We start from the raw sequence: 26,375 nt of genomic DNA on the forward strand, positions 1-26,375 counted from the left end.
AGATTTGTCGTAAGGCTGCTATTGACCATTTTACCTTCTTTACCTTCTTGACCAAATCTTTGTCCAGAAACTGTTCCTTAACTGCTTGGAACAACAGCGCAATTGTTCTTTTCTCACAGATGGGGCTTATCAGTGCAATCTGCTTCAAGCAAGCCAACATAGAGCTCGATCTGTTAACACCTTCATCTTCACTCTCTTCATCACTGAGTGATGGCTTTGTTAAATCAGAAAACAAAAACACGTACTTGTAAACTAGGTAATGTTAGTGACACTCCTGTTCAAGCTACTTGTGGTGTGGTAGTACTTGTTCCTGATCCAGGGATTTTGAATGAGGATTTCAGAGTTACACAATCACATACATCTGGGCCAGGCCAAAAAAGAGGGTACTACAACCCGTTCTTTTTTTGAATGATCAGTTTTGTAAAGGGATCTTAAAATCATGTTAATAAATGTGTTGGACAGTGCCAGTGTCTTAATTTCCTTGCCCAAGGATAGAACCACGAGCTGAAGCAATGATTTCACTTTTATTTCAAGACCTTGCTTTTTTATTCAGGGAGGATTTAAACCCATGCCCTTTTTCCCAACCAAGTTAGTTACCATGCAAAGTCAAGGACAAGGATACTACAAAAGAAGGCTGTAGATCGCCCAAGAGATGATAATATGGAGTTAACTGACGGCTGCCCTCTACACTAACGGAGTGTGATGTAATACGTATGAATGTATGCACATATCTAATTTATCAGCATCCACTTACTGCCACTGAGTCCGTTACAGACTGGACCAGGATCTGGGAGATTTTATCGAACATCTTGTATTGATGCTCTCGAGGAGCAGGCACAGCATTGTTATCTGACACATGTCTAACAAACAGCACACTGATAGCAGATGCCATGTGCATTCTCAATGTATGGCTAGAGTCACTGAGAAGCTTGGGGAATTCTGCACACAGAGGAAGAGAGACAGACTCCTGTACAACTAAAAAGAAAAGTAAATATCATCAAGATCAACAGAGTAAACTTCGTACTACAACTGTTATTACTCTTCATTATTTATCACTCAGCAATTTAACATTATTATTTACTACACACTTGATGATTTCTACATTGCTGATCCTAGCAGGACGCGTGTCACATATCATCCTGGTAAATGGCCCAGCTCACCAAGAGTCTCTCGTAGCTCAGATATCTGGGAGGCCATGGGTTTGATTCCTGTCATGGACTCAGATTTTCTGTTTGTCCCATGTTCGTGTCATTGATGAACAAATCATCTTCGTAACTGTTATATCTGTAACTAAAAATATATTTGTGTTACCTCCTGCCTTGTCTTTCTTAACTTGCTTCATCCCACACCATTTCTCCTCAGGATCGACCTAAAATTAAAGTTTACAAATATTACTACCCTGTGTGACAAAATGGTTTGCTATGGACCTTACTGGGTGGTTACAACTGGCTAAAATACTGGGTTCGTTTGATTCTGAGATTGCTAGCAAAAGAAGTGGTAATTCTATAATCTGATTAATGCAGGCCTTGCCTTGCATTTCTATTTCTACGGATTATAACAGGATATCTCTGAGCCTTTACGTCCATTGTTTCTTTCAAAAGTTATGTTAAAGTTAATTTAAATTGGGTCATTTTAGAGAATAAAGGATTTTCCTCCTATGCAAACTTTATGTGTGTATGCCACAGACGGAAGGAGAAGTTAAGAAAGTCAAGAAAAACCATTAACTAAATCTCGTCATTTTAACTACATTCATTGAGAATGAAATAACATGAAAAGACACGAAAAAAAACACAGAAACAGTTAGTAAGTTAAAGACATCAATATATTAACCTTTAAGAAGGTCTCCATGCATTTTGCGAGCTGTAACCTTACAAATGGAGAGTACTGAGCATCCTTTAAGGTCCTGCAAAAAATACATTAAATAAAATCCTTAGGGCTATGCTGGATCTACACTAAAATACTCCCACGCAGACTTTGCCTAAATGTTATCAATGGTATGTATTACATACTGTATCTGTCACAAATTAACAAAAAGGCCTGGTTTAAACAAGGAGACATCCGGTCACTACAATATATATGTTGTGGTTTAATTTTATCTTTGGTTTAAAATTTGTCAAACCAGTTTGATTTTTATTTCCCTTTGTTTCAGATTATGATAATGAATAGGAGACAGTGAAAAATAAAAACCAAACTGGTTTGAAAAATTTTAAACCAAAAACAAAATTAAACCACAACATATATTAGATATGGAATCCTCATCTCACCAAAATGCGTTTAAAATATGTGTTGCAAAATCCCTTGATGCTTGAAGACTTAAATCAGGGTATTCCTGGTCGCCTAAATGATGAATGAGCTGCGTCAAAAGGTTAAGTCCTTGAGAACAGACTTTCTGATCCTTCCTATACTTTGACATGGCTCGTCTAAAAATCCAAGAAAAGAAAGAGTACTAATTAGTTTAATATTAACAATTGTGTAACATAATACAAAATGATCCTGGTAAGATTTCATCACCTTTCCAGGGAAATGGGGTTCACACATTTAACTTTGTGAAATCGATACAAAAACGCATGGTCTATTGTTTTTTCTTGTCTGGTACTTCATGAAGGTAATGATTTGTGAACTCTTTCTGAATTTTTCCCATAACTTAAATTAGTCTGGCCTGGTACGTAGCTTGAATTCCTCAGCTGTCTAAATAACCGGTATGCAATGCATACTAAGGCGAGGACGTTCCAGTAAAGCAAGACAGTAGAGAGATCTTTCGGGCTTCGTTTTTTTGTTGTCCTATTTCAGACTGTGACATCACTCTTGAGAATCACTCCTTTCAAATTCAGAAAAATTCTCTTGGTATTCAGATAGTTAAAACAAGTTATCTGGGGAGCATCATGTGATTTTGGAATGGGCAATTTACACTGACAAAGCCAAAAATGTCTATTGAGTGAAAATGCGAGTCCAAAAGATGTGTGATTTACAGCAAGGAGCCCAAATGTGTGACCACTTTTAATTAATTCACATTCTTTCGTGCAAGGAAAATTGTTAATACATTAAAAGTGGTCGCCCTTTTGGGCTCCTCACTGTAAGTCGAAAGTTGAGACACTGAGACATTTGCTATAAAAGGGGGGAAATGGGTCTGTCAGGTAAATAAAATTTTAAAATACAGTACTTTGTTTCCGGTGGTGTTTATAGTTGTGCATTCCAAGGAAAGGTTAGTTTCTAGCCAATGTTACTGTAATTAATAAAAGGCAAATTGTAAGCTGCTTTGATCACAAAATTGGCACGATTTAATTCGTACAACTCTAATAAGATGTCTTTTATCACGACTTTTCACAATGGAAGGCAACATATTTTGTAACTTTACTAGACAGCGAGGAAACTTCCACAACTTTGGCAGGAATAAAATGTCTTGAAATAATGTACTTAGATTGCCTCTTTTTTAAATGTGGCTTAAAGTTGTCTGCACTGACTGTACAATCTGTAATGTAAATTTTGTGCAGTAAGTCCAAAAACGTAATGTCATTTAAAGGTAAAACATGCAGTGCAATGAAGTACAAGTTTCCAGGAAGTAAAGTTGATATAGCATCTTGATTTACTCTTGTTAAATTAAAATGGGGCTGAAAGTTGTTTGCACTTTCTGTACAATTTGTGATGCAAGTATTAAGTCCAATAAGTCCAACATCTTAATACAGTACATGTGGAGTCTACAAAGTAGAGTTGATACAGTGGTTTGCCAGTGATGAATTTGAATTGAAGGATCTTTCAGTACCAAATCCAGAGATGTTTTACACAGTTTGTTTTTTTTTTTAACTTAGGTTTTATTGCTTAATGGTTTTCGCTGTGTTTTGTTTAAATATATCTGCCATTCATAGTGAGGATTGGGCTTTCTATATATTGCATAGAGACAGAATAGAGGCCAATAACCAGTTCCAGTCAAAGCAGTTCCAATGCAATAGCCACATTCAAACTGTATTTTGGATGTTTTCTGTTGTTTTTTAATTCTGTTCTGTAAGCATAATAAAAGAAAGAATCAATTGTTAAAAATTTAATAATTGTTTTACACATATTTGTTTAGACACTAAGACTGATTAACTACAACAATTTATTGCAACATAAGTAGTTACTTAAATTTTTCTTTTTTCTGAAACACATCTTTCTACATGTACACCATGCTTCTTAAATCATTTACTAGTTATTATATATGGCCTACAAAAATGTATATACTCTTTTGGTTGCTGTTAAACCACCCAGCTTTAAGGTCACTTTAGTGTGTCTTGAGAACACCAGTTTGGCCTCTTGATTTATTTAGATTTGTATAAATGTGATCAATTGTAGTTCTGTTATCAGTGGTAAAGCCTGAAATAAGTTTGTTTGTATCTATATTTTACAATCACTTGTTTATATTTACTGCTGCTTTGCACACCATTATTAAAATCAATGTTGAAATCGGACCTAGTAGTATCCCAGGGGGGGTACTTGCAGTATACATGACGGGGGGTCCGACGGAGCTTTATATTGCGAACCCAAAAAAATACATGAGCCTGAAATTTTACACCCAAAAAAATACCTGACATCAAAATTTTCTACCCCAAAAAGTACGAGACCTATTGTAGCACCTCTATACTGATTTATTCAATAAAACAGACTTTAAGACCTAAAAAAATATATCACAGATCTCTTGACCCAAAAAAATACCGAGGGTGTAAATTTTCAACCGAAAAAAATACGTCGGACCTCCCCGTCATGTATACTGCAAGTACCCCCCTGGGAGTAGTATACGAAAACGTTCTGTTGACAGAAGGGATCGCGAATGAAGCTCTCTCAATGCTTAGTAATCTTTAAATTCCAGCAAATTAAATATAACAACATCTAGCAGATATTTAGCCTTTTAAAATCGTTATTTCGATCCCATAAATACTTTGTCCATTATTTTATTCAATAAAGTACATGTACAAGCAAACTGATATAAATTTTTGATAGCTCACCTCAGCAGTTGTGGCAATATATTCTTCTGCACTTCTCCTCTTCAGTTAAAGCTCAGGTTACAATGTCGCCAGTAGTTCAGACCACAAATATATCAATCCAGATGTTTAATTAGCCCTGCTTATATTGCTTTTGATGCTTTATATCCAGTTCAACTTCAGTCTTGAAAGGTAAAGGTATGCCGAAACAGCACTCACCAGCTGACTCCCAGCTCGTAAACCACAATTTAGTTCGGTGTGTCGATAAGGTTTTTGTGTTCTTTGATATCTCAATATGTTTGTAAGTGAGCGCAAAAAAATATCAGCTACTAATCTTACTTCGAGTCAAGGCTTCTGGCTGCGAAAAAGTCTCAAATGCGCGACCGAATATAAACCAAGATGGCGGAGGAAAACAAATCTCAAGCCATATTCTTAGTTACCAATCCCCCTCGGTTCGAATCATCACATCGCCCATCGCCCATCGCCCATCGCCCATCGCCCGTTGTAAACCCAATCCGATTTATCGCTTCATAACATAAGGCTCGAGACTAACGTCCTCGCCTAAAAATACATAAAGGTGATCTCTTCTGAAATGGAGTGAAAAAAAAAATTTAACCCTGTGAAATCGACACAAAAACTACAAGGTGATCTGTTCTGCAAAGTATATTTACCATGTAGTATCTTGGAAAATATTCTATGAAATGTATAAATTAACATTCATAAAATAAAGTAAAATAAATATAAAATAACTGCACAACAAGGTTTTCCACAACTGGATGAACGAAGCACCATACCAGTCTTTATTTAAACATTTATTTTTACCACTAGTCTTTCATCAAAAGAATGATAACAGGTGAAGTAAATTCGAACTAAAAGATAAACTATTCTCAAATGCTGTACCTACCTTAAGACATCCATGAGAACTTCTAGGTGACAGCTTGGCAGATGGCTTTTGCTAGATGCCAAGGCAAAAGCTACTGTAAAATACTGTGTTAAAGAAGAAAGTGGAAAGTACAGTTCACAAGCACTGTATGCTGAAATTAAATAACCTTCAAGTAACACGAGAATTGTTAGTTGTCACTTGTGTGCTTAACTTCATGTTCACATCACCATGCTCCATACACACAAAAAAGAGAATCAGGGCATCAAGCAAAAAACATCCCACATCAGGTTTCTCAATGCAGTTGCATTACAGTAAATATGGGTGGCAAACATGTACATTCGTGACTCTGCAAGACAGTGAGACTAACATTTCTTTTTCACACGCTCTAGACTTCCTAAGCCTTCTAAAAAAACTCCAGTGTGTCACAAAAGAGTTCTAGGCATCTAGAACTGTATAATTTGACTAAGATTCCGCAAGATGTGTGTTTGTTGAAGGGCCATTCAACACCCCTAAAATATACTGCCACAGAAGCAGCTAGTACATGACATAATGAGAACGTTGTTGCAGCTCTAGTTACTTTTTAATCTGCTCTGAAGGTAACAGCTTATTACTTTTTTGTAAGAATACATACCAACTTAAGATCATCTTCTTTTGACACAGTGAACTCCTATAAATAAATAAAAAAATGTACGGCTGCTGGATAATAATTCTTGAGCTTACAAATAAAATTTGCTGCAAATGCATTGAGAAGAAAAAGTATTCATGGTACAGTCACAACTCTGGCTAGAACCTTGTCATGACAATGCCCTCAAAATATCTTATTCTTTGCATTCTATTTTCCAGATCTACTTGATGTAAAACCATCTCGAGGATAAAGTCAATAAATGCTACACAATATTTGGAACATCTTACATGGAATAAACCTTACCTCTGAACTCAGGAATTCGACAACCTTCCCTTTGACTTCATTTGGATGAGGATCAGCAGAGCATGTGGCAAGTTCATCACAACCCTGCATGGACCAGCTGCACAGAAACCTTGCACAACACTCTCTAAGTGTGGAATGCACTGAAAATAAATAATTTTTCAATCGTAAGTTCCATGGCATCAAAATCACTAGAGTTCAGTGTAGATTATGCTTTAATCATGTTTATTATGTGGCTACCCCAGCAGATGAGAAACATCAACCAAATCCTCTGCCATCATTGGCTATCTGCACTGGCAAGATGGAGCTATATCTTGCCAACTTGGGATCCCCTGCCCTGCCTCTGCTCTGGTTTCTTTATTGACCAAACATGTTTGGTCAAGATTACTGAAAAATGCCCTCATCCTTTATTTCCATGATTATGGACCTCGACTACATCTTGGTCTATAAACTTGCAATAAAAAACATTGGTCAATATCCAGTCATCTTAACTGCAGGCTTAGTCAATAACCTAGTCATAATCCTTAAGACAAAATAAGGTCATCTGAAGCCTAACAAGCCTGGGAGAGCATCCATTTTTGTTGGCTCTTGTTCTCTTGGCAGATGAACCAAGATCTAGAAAAAAAGATCCTTTTGCTTGCTTAATACTTACCAGTTTTAACACTTTTCTTCTGTGACTGACTGTGTGTTCTCTGTGTGTTCTCCTCACTTGACGATACTTCCGACTCAAAATCATCAAAACCATCCATTTCATCAAGTGACATCACACTTGTGCTTTGGTTCAGGAAACTCTTACTTGTGCTTTGGCTGAGAAAACTCTTTTCTGTGACATCAAGCCGGCTACAGTTTGCTGATATAGACTCTCCCCACTATAAAATAAGTGGTGCAACAAAAACATTTTTATGAGTAATACATATGCCATGGTTTTAATTTGGTTTCGTTTAAAATTGTCCATACCAGTTTAAAAATACTCCCTTTCTCAAATATTTATTATCATAATATAAAACCAAGAACAATAAAATGAGACTGTTTGAAAACTTCAAACCAAAACAAATACAAACAAACAATGTTTGAAACTGTAAAAAAAGTAAACAAATACTTAACTTTGATAACAAAGTTTTAGATTAATCTTGAAAATAGGCTATTAAAAGTGAGTGTTACTCTATACAAAGTGACAAAAAACTTTGAAATACTTCATGCCAATTAGAACAACTCAGAACTGTGAAAAGTCAATCTAACAGTATTCCATTTAAAATGTTCCTCATAAATCTCCATGTTTAAGACATGATGAGAAATGCACTGCAAAGAAACATGATGCTATTACCTCTCCACTATAAATGCCAAGAACATCATTCATAAATGAGCATGACGTTTTTTCTCTCAAAACCACACCAACAAACTGCTCAGGGGAATTCGCTTCTGCCTGCAAACAAACAAATTTGTTTTCAACACGTCCTGAGAATTACAAAAATGTAAGTTAGAAAAATATATCATATTGGTGCATGGGAACCCCACCTTCCTACTAGACTAAAATATAAGGCCACTTTTACCATAGTTTACATGAATGATAAAAACTATAGTGTAAGCACGAACAAAAGCACAAAAAGTAATGTACTGACCAAACACCAGTAAGTTTCCTGTCTTTTGATTTCCTAATTTTAAAGTGCCATTAACCATGTTCCATACATCCAAAATTAGTATGTTCTAAAATGGTGGATGGCGTTTTTGTCACGCTGATTGGCTACTCAACCTCCAAATATCCTTTGCTATTCCCCTCCGAGCAAAATGTGCGAGAAAATTGCAATCTTTAAAGGGAATAAACTAATCAAAAATCATTCTTTCATGCTATATTATCTCACTGTTTTAGTATATACTAAAACAACTACCTTCTTGTTACTTATTTTCACGGGAACTTAATTTCGCGAAAATGGAACGGCCATATTTCGCGGGTCTTTAATTTCGCGATTTTTTGAAAATCGCGAAAATCGCGAATATTAAGTCCCGCGAAAATAAGTAACAATAAGGTATTCACCTCAGTGTCAGTGGCTAGTGGTGGATATTTACCTCCATGAAGCGGCTCAGTAAATGTCCACCACTAGCCACCTCCACTTTGGTAAACAGTTGTTATTATACCAAGAGGATAAACCATGTGTTATGTATAAACATACTCTTTGAGCTTAGGGATTTCTCATAGGCTATTTCTCAGTCAATGAGCCAGGGAAGGAGCTAAGGGAAGACCGTAAGGATTAAGCAAACTAAAAGTGTACTTACAGATAACATGGTGAACATTTTTTCCATTTCCGTGATGACACCTGAACAGACTTCCATTCTTGTAATCACATCCATGTCATCAGATACAGCTATCTCACTGACACCATTAGTCACCTTCTTTAACAAGTTCTGCAGTATTAACATTAGCAGAGTAAGCTATTGCCTCACTATACAGCCACACAGGTGGATGCAGGGGATGCAGTCAGGGCTCAAGACTAACGTTTTTGCTAACTAGCCTAGTGGCTTATGACAGCTTTGATTTCACTAGCCAAAACCAATTTTCTACTAGCCAGAACTTTCAAGCAGGGTTTTATTTCTTTATTTATTATTTTACCAAAAAACTTGAGAAAAAAACCAATGACAAATTGGACAAAATTGGTTTTCTTTACACAAAGTAGAACATCGCGCTATTTCAAAATGCAATCCATGGAAAGTCTGTCTTCCACGAAGGCAAAAACTTGCTTGCATTTTGACGGAGGCTGTCTTCGCTGGGTCTTTTCTTCGCCTTTTGTGCTCCTATCCACCGCAAAATAATCTCAGGTATCCATCGAAACCTCACCTTACCTGTGTATGTCAGTGGTTAACAATGTCAGTGTAAAAGTGCGAGGTCGGGTTTACATGATTCTGGAATTTCATTCTGCATGTACATGACAAAGTCGACCAGCTCGAGGCAATTTCATGTGTGTGGTTTTCACGTGAGATCAAAAACAAAGATGGCATGTGTTTGTGCAAACATCTTATTGTCCCATTTATGACCATTTCTGCACTTTTAATGAGCAATTTGACCATAGGGCTACTTCTTTGAGCTAAACAGGAAATACTTTTACACTTTTTCACTCTGAGTTTAATCTGTGGCCTCCGTATGGGGGTTCATGAGGTGCAGTGTTGTTTTGTGTTTACATGCTAAGAGAATGAGTCGTCATTCAAGAACGAAAGTTCCATTCTGGAGTGAAAACCGGGATGAACTCATTCCGGAATGACTTGTGCAGAAATGAAATTTGGTCTCGGCATCATGTCAACAGATGCCCAGCAGAGAAATATATGGGAGTGGAATAAATTCACAGTGTGCTAGTTAGATTGTTAAACACAAATCAAAGAATTATTTCGTTTTTTAAGCAATAAAAGTGAAGCACTTTGATTTGACAAAATACAAGATGGTGGGAGAAAACAAGTTGATCGTCTGCCAACCTGAAACTGCAAGGGCCTAAGCGCAAAGTGCAGTTTTTAGTTTGCAGTTTTCCATAAAAACCTGATGCTAAAGGTCTCTATTATATAGTCATCCTACTATAAGGTTTTAAACATGACAAGCAAAAATACCATTATACTCACTCCGAGTTTTCTAATCACTGGTAGATTTCTCACTTTTTCTTGAGTCAGAGAGTTGCTCTTCAGCAAATACACCATCACTTCACATACCAAGCTACAGAACCTGATAACACTCTCAATTTTGCCACCAAATGACACCAATCGATCTTTGTACATGCCTCCTGAATACTGAAGCAGAGATAATGTCACAACATAAAGCATACTATGATAAATAAATGTTCATTGGCTTACACAAACAGCTGAATGCAACTTACTCTCAAATGAAAGCTTTTAAATCAAAACATCTAGCAGTGAAGAAAGAACTGTCAGTAGTGAATACTTTTCTTAAGAAAACTGGTGTAATGTCCAATAACCCCGGCATCACTATGAAGCATTTTTACAACACTGTCATGAAATATGACACAAGGGACTATGCCACTAATCTTTTTTTGTCAGCTAATGGATATGTCATCACTGAGAATTCTTCCACGGTTTTTGTGCCTAGGTAGAGAAAAGCCCCCAGAGAGAAAACAAAACAATTCCTTTTCATTGCTTTCTTTCTCAGTGTTTAAACATACTTCACTCAAGCTCCGGACAGCTTAATTTAAACGTTATGTTTTTTTTCTGTCCATCACCTGTTTCAATTGATGACAGCAATAACACATGGCCAAAATATTTGTACTGGCAGATAATGATTACCTGTTGTAATATACATGTAATTATATTGACCTCTTGTAAAGCAAGTTTGTTGGTGTTTTATTTTACCTGAATCTCTTGTGTTTGACACAACAGGGAAGCTGTATGAGCCAGTCTGTCACACAACAACTTGCAAAGAGACTCAATCTTTCTATTGTACATGGCTTGTCTTGACAATTTCCTTTCCAGTTTGTCTCCACTCTGCCACTGACAATTCTCCTTGAAAAATGAAGGAGGTTATGAGAATGAAAGCATGATTTGTTGAATAGACCACAATTTAGGAATGACTGGATTTAGATTTTTAAAATGCAGCTACAGTGTAGATGAAAGCTAAGTAAATTACAGAGATATTTTAAAGATAGCGATTACCATTTTCACAGTATACGAAAACTAATAAAACAAAATTCAATCTTGTTTACAAAAGCTATAATTAGATAGGATATCCATTTCCATTTACATATTTACATTTGAAACGATCAGGAGACAAAACCTTGTTGAAATCTGCTGTACCGTACCATCTTGCAAAAGTGTTAAACAGACAGGAAGATGTAAAATGGAAAACCATGCAGTCAAAAATTATCAAATGGTTAACAGTGAGTGCTGAGAGTAGTCTTGACTTAGACCATAAATTCAGAAAAACGTAGGTCCTTCAATACATTACTGGTTGGTCGGTAACATGAAGTTAACATGTGGTTGTTAACTGGTTGGACCGTAATGGAAGTAACAGCACATCAAGGAGCCAAAAACAAGTGAAAGAATATGACAAAATGTTTGCTAAACCTCATCAAATGTTGACTTAAGGTAGACCTCTTCCATCTTGACCAGCATCCCATCCATATCTCGAGGGAATGCATCACATGGCTTGTTCCTAACATGAAGACAAAAAGTATTCTTTGAGCGAAAGATGTTTAAGATCCACTAACAGCATTCAGTTGGAGAGATCTTTGTTTAGTAATACATTACAGGGCCAAACTGTGGGTCCTTTTACTTTGTTACTTAGTAATGTGAGGTGTTGCCCAGACTTTGTACCCTTTTGTAAAGACACTAGAAAAATAATTTTTACCAGGGCTTTGGACTTTGTAAGGAAAGATTACTGTTTACAATTTGGAAAGTACGGAATGAATAAGGACCATATAATAATAATAATAATAATAATAATGGCACTTCGGGCAGTATATCCACAGAGTGGCTCTTCGCCTGCCCGATCCTAACTAAATTTACAGATGTAAAAGTTTAAAAAATATCTAAGAATTTATATTTACATGAAAACGAGATAAAATTGTATTAAAACGATATAAGAACTAATTATGTGAATTATAGTATATAAAACAAAACAAAAAAAAAATACTTAAGACATGCTAAAAAGTTAAAAATTCAAATGTTCTAAAACTCTCTTAAAAATAATGTTTTTGGTGTCTTTACAAAACTTATTATAGTCTTGGCAGCATCTCACGTTGCTGGGCAATGTGTTAAAAAGGCTCGCAGTTTGGTCCTGTAAAGTATTATTAATTAGGGACCTCTCTAATTGAATGCTGTTACTGGATCTTAGGCATCGTTCGTGTTGGAATACATTAAGCTTCAAGTAACTTGGCCAATACGGGTTATGAAGAGCTTTGTGGGTTGCCTTGAGTAGGTTCATTTCGCGTTGTTCCTTTACGGGAAGCCATTTGAGTTTTGTAAGGATGTCATCGGATGACGCGAATCTACCAAGTACAAAGCTAGCTGTAGCCTTTTGCACTCTCTGGAGGCGTTTCATTAAATAATCTGGGAGTGAATGGTATACTATGTCATTGTAATATAGCTTGCTTAGGACCAGTGCCTGTGCCAAATTCTTTTTGATATGGAAAGGCAGGATGTTCTTTAACTTCCTTAGCGTTGTTAGAGTAGCATAGCAGGACGCTGCTACTTGTCTGACATTTCCTTCCCAGTTAAGACCATATTTAAATCACTTACATTGTAGGCTCCATTCCAATTATTTCTATTGCTGTGGAGAATTTCTGTGTCAATGACACAAGAACACCAGCTACTATCTGCATATTTGGAAGCCTGTGAGAGAAAATAGTCAACCAGAAATTATGGCACATAAAAAAGATGCCGACAGTGAGCAGGAAGGGTAAGACACACAGGAACACATTTCTTAAGTGTCTTAGCTAATAAAGTCAGACATTTACATCCATTGAGGCTAATTAAGGACAGCCCCACCATACCTGCAAGGTTGCCTCAAGAACTTGCTACAGTGGAACCCCGATATAACGATCTTGGATATAACGATACTCCTGATATAACGATGAATATGTTATGTCCCGGCAAAAGTAAAATGTATGGGACGGAACCCCGATATAATGATTCCTCGATACAACAATATAATTTTACTGCCCCCTTGGCATATCGTTATATCGGAGTTCCACTGTACAATGTCACCCTCTAGCAATATTCAAGGGCATAAGTTACAGGAGGGATGATGAATTTATTTGGAGAGTGGTGTTCTTCGAAGTTTTTTGGTCATTCACCTGACTAACAGAGATTGTAACAAATGCTACACTTAAGTTAGAAAACAAATAACAACCTCAAAGTTGTTCAAGATTGCTGCCAAAAACTTCCTGGGAAAAAAAGAGACTAGAAGATGCAAAACTAGTAAAACGTGATCAGTTACAAGTCTGACTGGAAAACATTGTGACTTGGTGCACACTCTTTTTAAGGGGTGGCTAACCCATAGGACGGGTGGTTTAGCAGATCTTATAACTGTAGAGATACAATATTATACATAATTATCTCTTTTAATACCTGCTAGAATTTTTGCTGGCCCAAAATGCCAGTACTTCATTAGCACCGTCACCTTCCTCATCTACTGGCATCAGCCAGTTGAAAAGCTGATGACGCAAAGGATAGGACCCTGTATCTGGTTCAGGAAGTCCCAATGGTGATACAGGGTGGAAGTTTTCTGGCAAAGAGTACAGTTGCAAATAGGTGGCTAGGAATTCAAACGATGACCTGAAGTGTGCAAAACAGATACAAACACTTGTAAACACAAAACACCTATAACAATTAATGCCCCAGCACCACCTAACTAATATTTTATCTTAACAGTAAATATAACAAAAGGACACTGGACACACTTGGTATAACAAAGGGGATACCATTTAGTGGCCAAACCATTTCTATTAACAGTCTTGTCAATTAATGCAATAAGCTATGTTTCGCTAGCACATTCATGAATTTCACATTATAAGCTCGGGTGGCAATAAAGGAAAGTATTGCAAGAATAATAACAGTGATGCACTGATTTGTTCCTCCAGGTTGCTCACAACTTAGCTCAATTTGTGGAGCCTATTCATACTTGCTTATATAACTAACATAAAAAAATAAAAAAATAAATATATGTTTATAGTGGTCATGCACTTAGCTTCATATCTCAACGAGATAGCTAGTTTACAGGCATGCCACTGAAACGGAGGAAACAAATAATTTTAAATGAACATAACAAGGTTAAAAATCCCAACTGGCAGGAGGCAGACCAGTTGGCTATATACAAAGCGTGGTCGAGGATTTGAACTCGGGACAACCGAGAAACAAATCCAGCTAGTGGCAAGGGCAGGTCTTGAACCAGGGACCACCGGATTACAACACCAGCGCCCTAAACCACTCGGCCACGCTTGCCTCCTTCTGCTTGAAAGTTTAAAGCACACAACATGTATTACCTTGATGGAGTACCACTTCCTAGAATAACACGAAACATGTCTGGATCTGGAGGAACAAAATGTTCCTGTGGAAAAAAGGGTATAAATAATAATAATAATAATAATAATAATAATAATAATAATAATAAATAATTTACTTATATTGCGCAATTATCAATTTAAAAATTTTTAATTGCGCATTACAATATAGTTAAAAAAAACTAAAAATTTAAAATTTAAATTCACAAGCTAAAAAAGATTAAAATGTATATGACTATAAAAAGAAATGTACAATTAAAAAGCTTTTAAAAATAAAAAGGTCTTGATGGCTTTCTTAAAACTTTGCAGAAATTAAAGGTGATTTCGAGTCTGTACTGTGGTATCTCCACCTGCAATGTTTATGTCAGTCAAAAATTCCAAGATGACCTAAGCTTTTTCATTTAATGTCATTGCAAACCAACAACAATGGGTAGAAAAACGTCAACATTATTTCAAACCAACGTCTCAGCCCATGGAGCTTTCCTGACAAAATGAACTATAATTATATCAGACTACAACACTTCATGAGCACTAGGTATTAATGACTTCAAAACAAAAATAAATCAAACCTTAAGACTGCGCAGAACAGACTAGAAATCACCTTTAAAGTTTAAATCAGTATAAAGGAACTTGTTTTCTATTCACTGGAAGTAATGATAGCCTTAAATCCCACTAAATGACATTTGGTCACTGTACTACCCCCATCACCTTTCAGCGCTTAAGGTTACTTTACCCCTAAGCCACATATTTCCGCAATTAATACTTTGTCCTAATCCTATTTCTGAAACTTTTGAATCATCCTTCTCCCCTTGCAGAGTCAGGAGGTATGTTTAAACATGGCCCCATAAACGTTTGAAATCTAGAGCCTAATGACAACCGATTGCAAGTAGCTTAAGCTTCTGACAAAACCTCTGCATTTCCTATCAATAAACTTTAGGACTAAAATATTGAAAATTATGTTGCACTCGGCACTTAACTAAAGTGATGACTATGCATAGTGATACATGTACACCAATATAATTCAAGTTGTTACCTTAAGTAAAGTGGAAAGTAGAGCAAAGCCGCAATCAGTCACGTATTTGATTCCAACAACACGTAATGTACACGTCCAAATCTGCTTCAGGATTGGATTAATTGAGCCAACAACCTGACAGTCCAACTTTGCTTTTCTTTGTGAAAAACACTGCACAAGAACCTCAATACATCTCAGCAAGGATAAGATGGTTTCGTGTCTGAGAACAATTAAAGGACAAAAGTTTAACCTCCACAAACATACAACTCCTGTAAGTGGGCACTAAGTTATTGTCCCAGTCACATGCAAAAAAACAACATCTTTAACCTTCCATAAGCAAACACCTCCTGTAAATGGATACTTTAACGGGTCCCAAGGGTGTCCACTTACCACTTCAACTGTATTGACTAGTAACATCAAATAGATTTGTTATATTAACCCATTGGCCTGAATCTTTGTGTAATAAACACTAGAACCAATATTGGCATCTTGCTCAGTATGGGCAGCCCCTCCTCTTCAAAACAATGAAGAACTCATTGTTAATCACACAACAACTCCTTTTTAACTTTTTAATGCAATACCTTTTATGCTTGGTTTGCAGCTGATGTAAGATTGAAAAGAAAGGATGAAATTCAGTTGCTGGGAGACTTGATGGATGTTTCACAAATAATGCAGCTAAGATCTGCAACCTGGGGAAGCAACAGCAACTTTTTTTAGACTTGTATTGTTTTGACCATAGTTAGTTTCATGGCACAGTTTGCTGTCAAATGACAACTTAATTCGTTTTACATCATTATTATAAACTTGGAACTGGTTAACATCAAAATATTGTGATTCCGGGTGATTGAACTTACCATGAAAGCAAAACCAAATTTTCAGAATTGTTTTCCAGTGTGTCTCTAGCAACATGCCAGCCAAGTTCAATTTTCTGGCGTTTTGCCCCTTTAATGAGAGAATGTTTGTTAATACTAATGATAAAAGTGGTATTGGAGTATATTCTACCACATACTGTATTTACTCGAATAAGCGCCGCGGCGCTTATTAAATTTTTCACGCCTCAAGTGCGGCGCTTATTTCAGTAATTGAAGATAGCGTCCTTTGATTGTCAGTCTTCGTCTTTCGCTGAAGAAAGAAGTAGCACTAGCTGTCTTGGCAAAGTTCACGGCCTTCACAACATTTACAGAGCTGCGTATTGCAAGAATGTTGGATAGAAGAACTAATGGGCAAGCCGTAAAACAATAACATTGAACTGCAAAACATCCGTTTTTATGAAAAAAGTTTGTTTTAGATTTGCTTTGTAGTGCTGTAACTAGTTTAACGGAATTCCTCAAATAAGCGTCACTTCGGGACAGCGGCGCTTATTCGGGGGCGGCGCTTATTATCTTTTTTGTCCCAAATGCTGCGCTTAATCGAGGGCGGCGCTTATTCGGACGCGGCGCTTATTCGAATAAATACGGTACATGTAATATATTCCAAAGATGTAAACTGTTACATTAGAACCACTTTCTTCAGGATAACAAACATAACTACATTACAGCTTTGATTTCGGTAATAATCAGAACAAATAACTCCAACCTGGTTCAGCAGAAGCATCTTGCATAGAATTTACAGAGTGGTATGTTGTTTGTGCCCAAAACACCTGAAAAGTAAAAAATTGTTATATATACTATTGCTTACCAGGTTCATCTTCCATATTTAACTGGTGAAAATGGTCATGGATATATAGTCTTTTCAAATATAATAAACGTTCATTTCCAGTGTTATGGGGAGCAGGGGTGGTGCAGTGGTGAGAGCGCTCGCCTCCCACCAATGTGGCCCAGGTTCGATTCCAGCCTGGTGCCATACGTAGGTTGAGTTTGTTGTTGGTTCTTGTCCTTGCTCTGAGGGTATTTTCTCTGGGTTCTCTGGTTTTCCTTCCTCCACAAAAACCAACACTCCAAATTCCAATTTGATCTTCGTTGCATGAACATGTCTTAAAGAGCTCCTAAACTCTTCTGTGTAACATGTGTAAATAAATTACAATTACAATGTTATTATTTTTGTTGTCAATAAAATTAGCAAAATAACTATAATTATATAAAAAATAAATATCGTACCTGATGTAAAACATCAGCTGCAAGTTCAATGAATTGTGAAGTAAGTCCAGGATCTAGTTTAGCACTGTGCACAGAAATAAACATTACTAGGGTGACAAGACTGACATGCAAGGAAAACTACTGGAGCGACAGCGAACAAGAGGAGATGAAACCTGAGACCTTAAGATTGAATGACGCGATCGATCAAGCAAATAATTAACAACTTTGATTGTGTTCAAAACAATACGATTCCACCAAGTGCCAAGGGCTGGGGAAATTTGTTTGTTATATCAAAAACCTTGATATAACGAATTTGCAGAAATACAACCAAAACGTTTGTTATATAGAGGTAAAGTAAATAATTGTTTTTCAAGCTGTTATGTTGACTAGCCAGCATTTACTGATTTCAACAACTGCCAAAAATAACATTTTTACTTTTATGTCTAATATCCACATAGATATGGACATATGTCTTTGAAGTTGTCTGTTCTACTTTCATCTGTTGTCGTGTGTTAACTTTAATTTGTTATATCAGGGTATATTTTACGTTTGGGTTTCTGGATTGTGTTCATTATAACAAGGATTTTGTTACATCAAGGTACTGTTTCATACATTTCACTTCAACTCGAGGTGAAGAATATCGTTCGTTTTTTCGATGACTTCATTATATAGTGGTTCATTAAATCGAGGTTCCACTGTAACAGTAAAAATGGTCACAATAGTGTTGGTAGATCTTTCACATAACAAAAACTAAGTTACACTGTAAAGTTTTTAATAAGAGCTGGAAGTTGGTGACATTTTGCCAGCTACATGTATAAATGTATACTACTATACTGTGCATGGATTTAAAGCCTTCTTTCTTTCAAATTGAGAACAACCAAGAAAGATCTGAACTACTCAACCAGCTAGGTCACAAGTTTTTCACCACCAGAAAGTAGAAACCTTCTAAAATTGAGAGGATTAATTTTTCCCTTGGTACAAATTGGTTTTTCCCTTTGTTCTGGTGTATGGTAATATATGAATATAACTAGAGCGGTTTTCACTAGAGTGTCCAAAGTGAATTGCGTTTGCTTTGGTTTTGCATTACTACGCTTAGTGATTGGCTTAAATATTTCGCGCCACTTTCTCAGCCAATCAGGAGTAAAACCAAAACCAATCATGACTTGCTCGCGCACGTTTTCCCGCGCTTCGTGCTACATGTATTTGCTTCGAGTTTTGATTGGTTCCCTGCAATGTCTGTGTCCTTTGTGATTGGCCAGAGTAATTACTTTGGTTTTGGTTTTACGACACTCAATTGAAAACTGCTCTATACAAAGGAAAATACAAATTGTACCAAGCATAAAATTGAACCACAACATATAAATCATCACTGTGAATTGCTAAAATAAAGATTAATAAAATAAAAATTCTACACTATTAATTGCATGTTCATACCTGGAACCTCGTAATACCTTGTTCTTTAACTGATCAATATCAGCAACAATTGCTTCATACAATCTCTGGAGGCATTTCTAATGAGACACCACAACAATGTAAAATATTTGAATGTTTGATTGATTACACAAAAATATAAAAATTTCATTCTAATTTTTTATCATGTTTATATAACTTTTCCTTTTCTTATCAAAAATGTCAATTCCTGCCTAGTTTGTGCATGTTAACAATTTTAGCCTAAACTTTTTTCAAATTCTTATCAGTAATGGTTCGCTTGAAACATAGACAAGCAAAAGTGAACAACAAAATCTGTATTTTGGACTTTTGGTGTCATCATGATGCTATCATCAAGGTAACTTATGTACAAAATGTAAACTAAAACGACTATTAAAGCAGTGTATGTTTGTGCCAAAACATAATAAGAGGGCAAAAATAAAAATTAAACAAATACTATTGCTCGAATGGAGTCCCGGTTAGGTTTGAGTTGTGTTATAAACAGCATCTTTTGAACTAAACAGTTAATTAACCTTGCATTTCATCAAGACCACAAAACACCTTTGGTCTTCAGGGTCAGACCTTCCCCTGTACGTGTTATTATTTGACTTTTCACCAGTCTTAACCATCCTCTTTAGTTTAACATTCAAGGTATTTTGAATACATCAATACCTTCCAGTGATTGACACTATTACTCCAACTTCCTTCATCGTCGTCATGAGCTCCCAGGGGGTGATGAGCACAAATCTGCAGTCTCATAAACTGTATCAGATGAGTCTGCAGGAACAGTTTGAAAAAGTTACATTGACATGCACTCACACATCATACTGGTATATCATTATTAACACTGTTAAAGGGGATCTCTCGCAGTCTTATGACAAGTTGATGTGGAATTGTTTGAAACAACGCCTAAATTCAAAAATGTTTAGGACAGGTCAGAAATAACATCTAATTTAATGGAAACAAAAATGGAAAAGATTATGGCTTTTAAATTTCCAGCACTCAGCCATTTTGGATCTTGTGATGTGCAATGGTTCTCCAATTATTTCACACAAAAGATCCTCTGCTTCCTAACAATAGCAACAACAATTAAAAGTCATAAAAACCAAAAAGATGGCATGCAGGAAAATTACATGTATAAGCAATAATCTTTTCCACTTTCTGTTATTATTTAATGTTATTTCTCCCTTTTCCTAAAAAAATTTGGAATTAAGGCATCATTTCAAACAATTCAATGTCAACTTGTCGTAAGAGTGAATGTTCCTTTTAAAGACAAATTAACGAAGAGAATACAAGACAATGTGTACAATGTACCTTAACAAGTGGATGCTTTTTCCATATTTGAAGCAAAAGTGGGAAAAGACTTTCTCCTAGACGACAGACTTGACCTCGACAATCCTCTGCACTTGACTTGACAAATGCATTCAGAGCATCAAGGAGGCATTCAACTTGATGGCTTTGACTATCACTCCTTCACGCATGTAAAGGGAAAAACAACTAGTTTAATGAAATATAAAGCCTTTTTACCAACAGGTTTATAATTAAAACAGCAGGAGCCTAATTAGAACTACAGTTTATACATGTATATCAACAGAAGGAAAGACTCGAGCCATTGAGCCCTTACTGCCAGAGCTTATCCTGATTTCTGTAGCATTGAGCAGCTACGAATATTTCTGCTCCCCTCTAAATGGGGGGATGTCCGGACAATTTTTTGATCGTAAATCATTTTACGGCAACAGTGAATAAAAAATAAAAACCTTCTGTTTTTAGTGATGTCCGACCAAAATTTTGTTTTGACCAACCATGATGTTGTTTAGTAAGACATCCTTTCAAGTAAAAAAAAAATATTTGCAGCCCTGTAGTCCACCGCAGTGTCCCCCCAGCATTATGTTGCTGGTACCCATTTTTACACCTGGGTAGAGAGAAGCAATATGAGAGTAGTGTCTTGCCCAAGAGCACAATGTTCACAGTGTGGCCTAATGGTTAGTGCACTGGACTCCAGATCGAGCGGTCCGGGTTCCAGCCCTCGATGGGGGCCAGGGAATATTATTTTGAGGGTTAGGCCCTTCAAAGTCATCAAAACATGATATGACACAGGACAGGTGCCATGATTATGCAAAATTGGCCAGTCTGGGAGTTGCTTGATTTACAACCAGTGGTATGCAAGGAAAAACAATATTAAAGAACTTAGCTCACAGGAAGTTAAATTACACGTAAATTGTTCATTAGTTAAAGTGTTATTCTACATTTAGTATATACAGTACTAAAACAGTGGATAGTGTTTTAGGCACACACTGATTGGCTACTCAAACTCCAGATATCCTTTGCTATTCACCTCACCAATGGCAAGTAATGGATATTTAGCATGCTGCTTCGTGACAGTCATTATTAATTTCACCATTATTAACCCCTTCACTGCCTCTATGACGTACTGAGTACGTCATGATTTTGGTACTTCGTGTGCCTATATGACGTACTGAGTACGTCAAGAAAATAAAGACCACAGTTGAAACCCTGGCACACTGAACTCAAAAGCCGTCGGCAGATGTGACCCAAAAAGACTTTTGGTAGCCTGGTAACTACTCGTCATCAGTCTCCGAAAGCTTGCCTCTCGGTTTTTCGAAATTTATGACTGTAATCTGTCCGCCATCTTGTTTTCTTCTTCATGGCCGAAGAAATTATTTGTTAGACGTGTCATATCAGCGCACATATGAGATATTTAAATGCCAAATGGGAAAAAGATGTTAAGTGGAGAACTTGGGAAGCAGAAAAATAATCCGCTGGTGAAAGCGTTATGGAAAAATATATGCAGATCGAGCGATCGTGGAAGGCTTTCGAAAGCTGTAAAATGTTGAAAATTCTGATTTTTTCATCGAATATGGAGGTAACCATGTTGAAATAAGCTAGTAGCAAATGTTTCAATACAGTTTTAAAACCATGTGTCCTTGTCGTTATGTTTATGCAATTATTTAAGAGTTATTTATGGTTTCATTCGGCTCTGCTGTGTTGCCTCATTAATTATGCACGTAAGCTTTGGCACTGAGCGGTACAGAGGGGTCGGCAGTGAAGGGGTTAAAAACTAGCAATGGTATATTGCAATTCCTGTGTTGGTGATTGGCAATGGTATACAAGCCTATATACCATTGACACAAATATGATAGCTGATACGCAGGCGGTGTTGGACACGGTTCACGTGACATTTTTCGACCAATCATTTGTCACCTTGGTGGAAGCAATGGCGGACAATTTTGTCGCAGGATTTTGAGAAGGTCTCATCTTCTTCGTGCGATTCCGGCGAAACTTTAAAGGTTGTTACGGATTATTTTATTGGAGCTGGAAGAATAATACCTAGGCCAGTCATCTGTCAAGTTCTGAATTAAGGGAAGTGATTTTTCTCTCAAAACTAGTCGATTGAAATCATGCCATATGGTAAAGGGTTGTTTGGTGCAAGCGTTCGAGGTCGATGAACATTTGCTCATTTCTTGACAAACAAGGATCAGTACTGTACATTATTTTTGCATAGAACTTAAGTTCCATAGTTGAACTTTAAGAAAAGTACGGTGGGCCCGGGCGGGCCCCGCCGATTTAACGGTCAAATTTGGACTTGAAGTTGGGGGTTTTTCCTTGATATGTCACTCAGTTCTCTTCCATTTCGCGGCATTTTGCGGGAGTTGATGGTGTGATTTATGTCGAAGTTCTTACAGGACAAGGGCTTAATTTGGTACTCCTGTTGATGTGTACCGTATTTTCTCGATTAAACGCCGGGCCCCGATTAAACGCCGGCCTCGTATAAACGCCGGGTCAAAATTGCTAGTTTTTAAATAAACGCCGGAGGCGTTTATTCGAGGTCCCGGCGTTTATTTGAGGTTAAGCTTACAAGTAAATAGATTCTGTTTATCACAAATCTCGATTGTAACATACACTATCCAATCCGTAATAGTGCACCTTTGGGAAATAATCACCTTTGGATACCCAGCAGGGACACTTTTTCGGGGCAGAACGAAGAGAAAAATCGTCTCGCCTTGACAAACTGCCCCTTGGTCTTGAAGATCGGTAGCAATAAATCAATCTGAAAAATTGGCAGAAAATTGCAGTCCCTTAATAAACGCCGGGCCCCGATTAAACGCCGGCTTCAAATAAACGCCGGGTACACGAAGCCAGGTTTGAAATAAACGCCGGGGGCGTTTATTTGAGAAAATACGGTATTTATATTTTAATGTTCACTTGCCATTTTTGTTATTGTAGTGTTTATATCATCCTTTTGTTTGGCCGATATTCGGCATGTCGGAGCGATTGCAAGCAGTTGAACTATAATGCTCCTGCAGTCCCGCAGTCGACGAATAATTATCCTTCGCTCAACATGCTTTATGAACGAGAAAAACACATGTATTCCACTTATCCTTTGCGCAACACGCTTTAGTAAGAACGAGAAATTTGCATGAATTCCACTTATACTTCGCGCACCCGCTTTAAGAACGAAAAATATACACGTATTCCACTTATCCTTTGCGCAACGTGCTTTAAAAATGAAAAATATGCATGTACTCCACTTATCCTTCGCGCAGCACGCTTTAAGAACGATAAATATATATGTGTTCCACTTATCCTTCGCGCAGCTCGCTCGAAGAACGAGAAATATGCATGTGTTCCACCTATCTATTCAAGGAGACGAATATTAAGTGTTTATATCATTATTTTGTTTCGCCGATACTCGGCATATTATATCAAAACGGCTGTTGGGCCCTCCAAGTAAAACAACCCAGCGAAAATCCATCAAAAACCACGATAGGGCCGGGGATAGGGCGAACTGCGTTGGCCAGTAGTACATCGACGTACTTCATACATATCTCGACATTTCTGAAAAACAAAGCGCCAAAGATAACTTCAATTTTAGCCCATTTACTTCGATCACAAACGTGCTAGAATCGAATAATATTTTCAATAGTCGACGAGCCGCGATGTTTCGAATTCAAAATATGAGTTGTTCCGCCGTAAAATGTCGCCTTTATGAATCCAGCAATACGCATCTATGATCATCTATAGGTGCTACTAGGCTCGCGAAAGATTTGATATGGATTTCCTACGATATTTTTTTCAGCATTGGAATATCTTCGCACCGCGAGGAGATGTTTACAGATCGGCGATCAGACGATAATAAGTGCAATTGAAAATTTCTTCCGGCATGCTTTGCGAGTCGTGTCCAACACCGCCTGGCTGATACGTGCCAATGAAAACAGTTGGGGAGCTCAAATATTGCAAAACTTTTTGATCTTTTTTAATAAAACAATTATTCTACTTGCACATGTTGAATATGAGATGGTTATAGCCAACTCTGCACTACGGGCCTTGTTGACTTTTTACCAACGCATGCTCATAGAATTATTGTTAACTACCCACCACCACTTTGGTGAATAGTTGTTAGCTACTGTATCTGTCAAAAACTGTGTTGTACAGTAATAGCTTTTCAGAGAACTTTGGCGATCACTATTACATGTAAGTGTTATTTTCCACTGGCTGAGTGAAACGAAATAAGTGGAAAATGTTTTTGTCACACACCGCTGGTACTTGGGAAAGGGTCATGTGACCTCAGGTGGGCAGTTGTTTTTGTTGCGTCCGCCATTGCTGACCTTCTCCCACCCACCCGCCCTAAGATTTTTAGTTGGTGCGGTATTTTTTGTTAGCTTTGCCAATTAGCTTTGCACTTTTTCCCTGTGATACAGGATGTACATGTATGGTTTTGTTGAGTTTGTAATAAAGGTCAGGTGGCGGCCAGTGGTGTGTAAGAAATAACTGTAACAACACACACATTCAAATTTTATTACAAAAAAACTTACCTGATCTCTTTAAATGTTTTTTCAAAAAATTTAAAGTGTTTGCTTCCTCTTACGGTGTAGAGAGTTGCTGCACCCTCAATTGAGAGATAAAATATGTTTGCCGGCAAATTCGGTTCATTCAAAAACCATGAGGGTTTTTCCACAATATAAGATGCAAAGGTAGCAATCAGATCTAAAGAGAAAGCAACAAAACAACTGAAAATAACAATATTGTTGATTTGTTATTGACACATATAACAATAGGCCATTTCCGAGTTACCCTTTGCCTCTGTTTCAAAACAAGTGTAAGTGCGAAAAACAATTCAAATGAAAATGAGTTTGATTTGCATGAAAATGGACCTGTAGGAGAAACTCATTTTCATATTGAATGGTTTCGCACGTAAACTCGTCATGAAACAGAGGCAAAGGGTAACTCAGAAATGGCCTATTATTTGCTTGCTTCAAATTATAATAAGGTATCCAAATTATTTAGAGGGTGGTGTGTTTTTTAGGGTTTTCAATAAGTTTTGAAATAGGTGGCTGCCCTTGTGCAGTGCCCTTTGGAGAGCAATAATAGAAGCTGAAAACATTGTGTTGTTTTGATTTGTTATCAAAATGGTTAATTACATGTATTAGTGTGATCGATTGCATCATAGCTTCAGGTATCGTGTTTCATTCCTTCATGATCTAGTTTGCAGTTTGCTGTGTACTTGACAATTAAAAAAATTCTCCAAGATTCTCTACCTTGTTCAATCTCATGTCGCTTTTAAACCCAATTTGTCAAACTAGGAACAGCAGGAAGCATCTCTTGTCTGACTTTGATCTTTTAAATGTGGCTAATTACACATCTAAAACCCCTAATTGCCACAAAAGATGATGACATATTACAATACTAGTTACTGGTATGTGAGATACACATCTGACAATACCTTGCCATGTCTTGGCAGTTATATCACTCTGATGGACTGGAACTGATAGGATGTTCTTCAGGAGCTTGCAGTACTCCAAACCAATATGGAAGCTAGAGTATGATTTATATTTGGGTTCCTTAAGAGTTGACATAACGTGAAGGACTACATCCTCTCCTTTCAGACGAGGACCACCTGAAAGAACAACATAAACACGCCTCTAAGTTTGAAGTGCTATACAAGTAGGGGGGTCGATTGTGGAATAGCTTGAAGGTTATATACAGCAGAATCCCTGGGAATCAGGGTACTAGTGTATGGGGCGGGGGGGGGGGGGTGTAGGTTGTGTGGTTTGTTTAAGTGCCCACTTCTCTTGATGTCGTTCACCACAGCA

General features: G+C 37.1%; 1 protein-coding gene across 2 annotated transcripts in view; it reads right to left on the reverse strand.

Moving 5' to 3' along the window:
* Window positions 1-26,375, reverse strand: part of LOC144656070 (serine-protein kinase ATM-like) — a 55,642-nt gene that overhangs the window by 26,475 nt on the left and 2,792 nt on the right. The window contains exons 4-30 of one of the 2 annotated variants that reach the window (XM_078516290.1): window positions 26,006-26,179; window positions 25,098-25,269; window positions 20,578-20,734; window positions 19,936-20,040; window positions 19,270-19,346; window positions 17,857-17,920; window positions 17,336-17,399; window positions 16,615-16,702; window positions 16,342-16,449; window positions 15,782-15,980; window positions 14,731-14,795; window positions 13,817-14,023; window positions 12,986-13,078; window positions 11,813-11,900; window positions 11,102-11,251; window positions 10,361-10,525; window positions 9,032-9,160; window positions 8,085-8,183; window positions 7,413-7,629; window positions 6,764-6,903; window positions 6,467-6,502; window positions 5,857-5,939; window positions 2,265-2,420; window positions 1,831-1,903; window positions 1,312-1,369; window positions 755-975; window positions 44-214 (exon numbers count right to left, since the gene is read on the reverse strand). In XM_078516290.1, coding sequence (XP_078372416.1) covers window positions 44-214; window positions 755-975; window positions 1,312-1,369; window positions 1,831-1,903; window positions 2,265-2,420; window positions 5,857-5,939; window positions 6,467-6,502; window positions 6,764-6,903; window positions 7,413-7,629; window positions 8,085-8,183; window positions 9,032-9,160; window positions 10,361-10,525; window positions 11,102-11,251; window positions 11,813-11,900; window positions 12,986-13,078; window positions 13,817-14,023; window positions 14,731-14,795; window positions 15,782-15,980; window positions 16,342-16,449; window positions 16,615-16,702; window positions 17,336-17,399; window positions 17,857-17,920; window positions 19,270-19,346; window positions 19,936-20,040; window positions 20,578-20,734; window positions 25,098-25,269; window positions 26,006-26,179 — 3,359 coding nt within the window. Of the gene's footprint in view, window positions 1-34; window positions 215-754; window positions 976-1,311; window positions 1,370-1,830; window positions 1,904-2,264; window positions 2,421-5,856; window positions 5,940-6,466; window positions 6,503-6,763; window positions 6,904-7,412; window positions 7,630-8,084; window positions 8,184-9,031; window positions 9,161-10,360; window positions 10,526-11,101; window positions 11,252-11,812; window positions 11,901-12,985; window positions 13,079-13,816; window positions 14,024-14,730; window positions 14,796-15,781; window positions 15,981-16,341; window positions 16,450-16,614; window positions 16,703-17,335; window positions 17,400-17,856; window positions 17,921-19,269; window positions 19,347-19,935; window positions 20,041-20,577; window positions 20,735-25,097; window positions 25,270-26,005; window positions 26,180-26,375 lie in introns of both variants that reach the window. The other variant, XM_078516289.1, reaches the window with a different exon arrangement.

This window comes from Oculina patagonica, chromosome 6, assembly GCF_052425735.1.
Source record: "Oculina patagonica isolate OP01 chromosome 6, crgOcupat, whole genome shotgun sequence".
Classification (NCBI taxonomy): Eukaryota; Metazoa; Cnidaria; class Anthozoa; order Scleractinia; family Oculinidae; genus Oculina; species Oculina patagonica.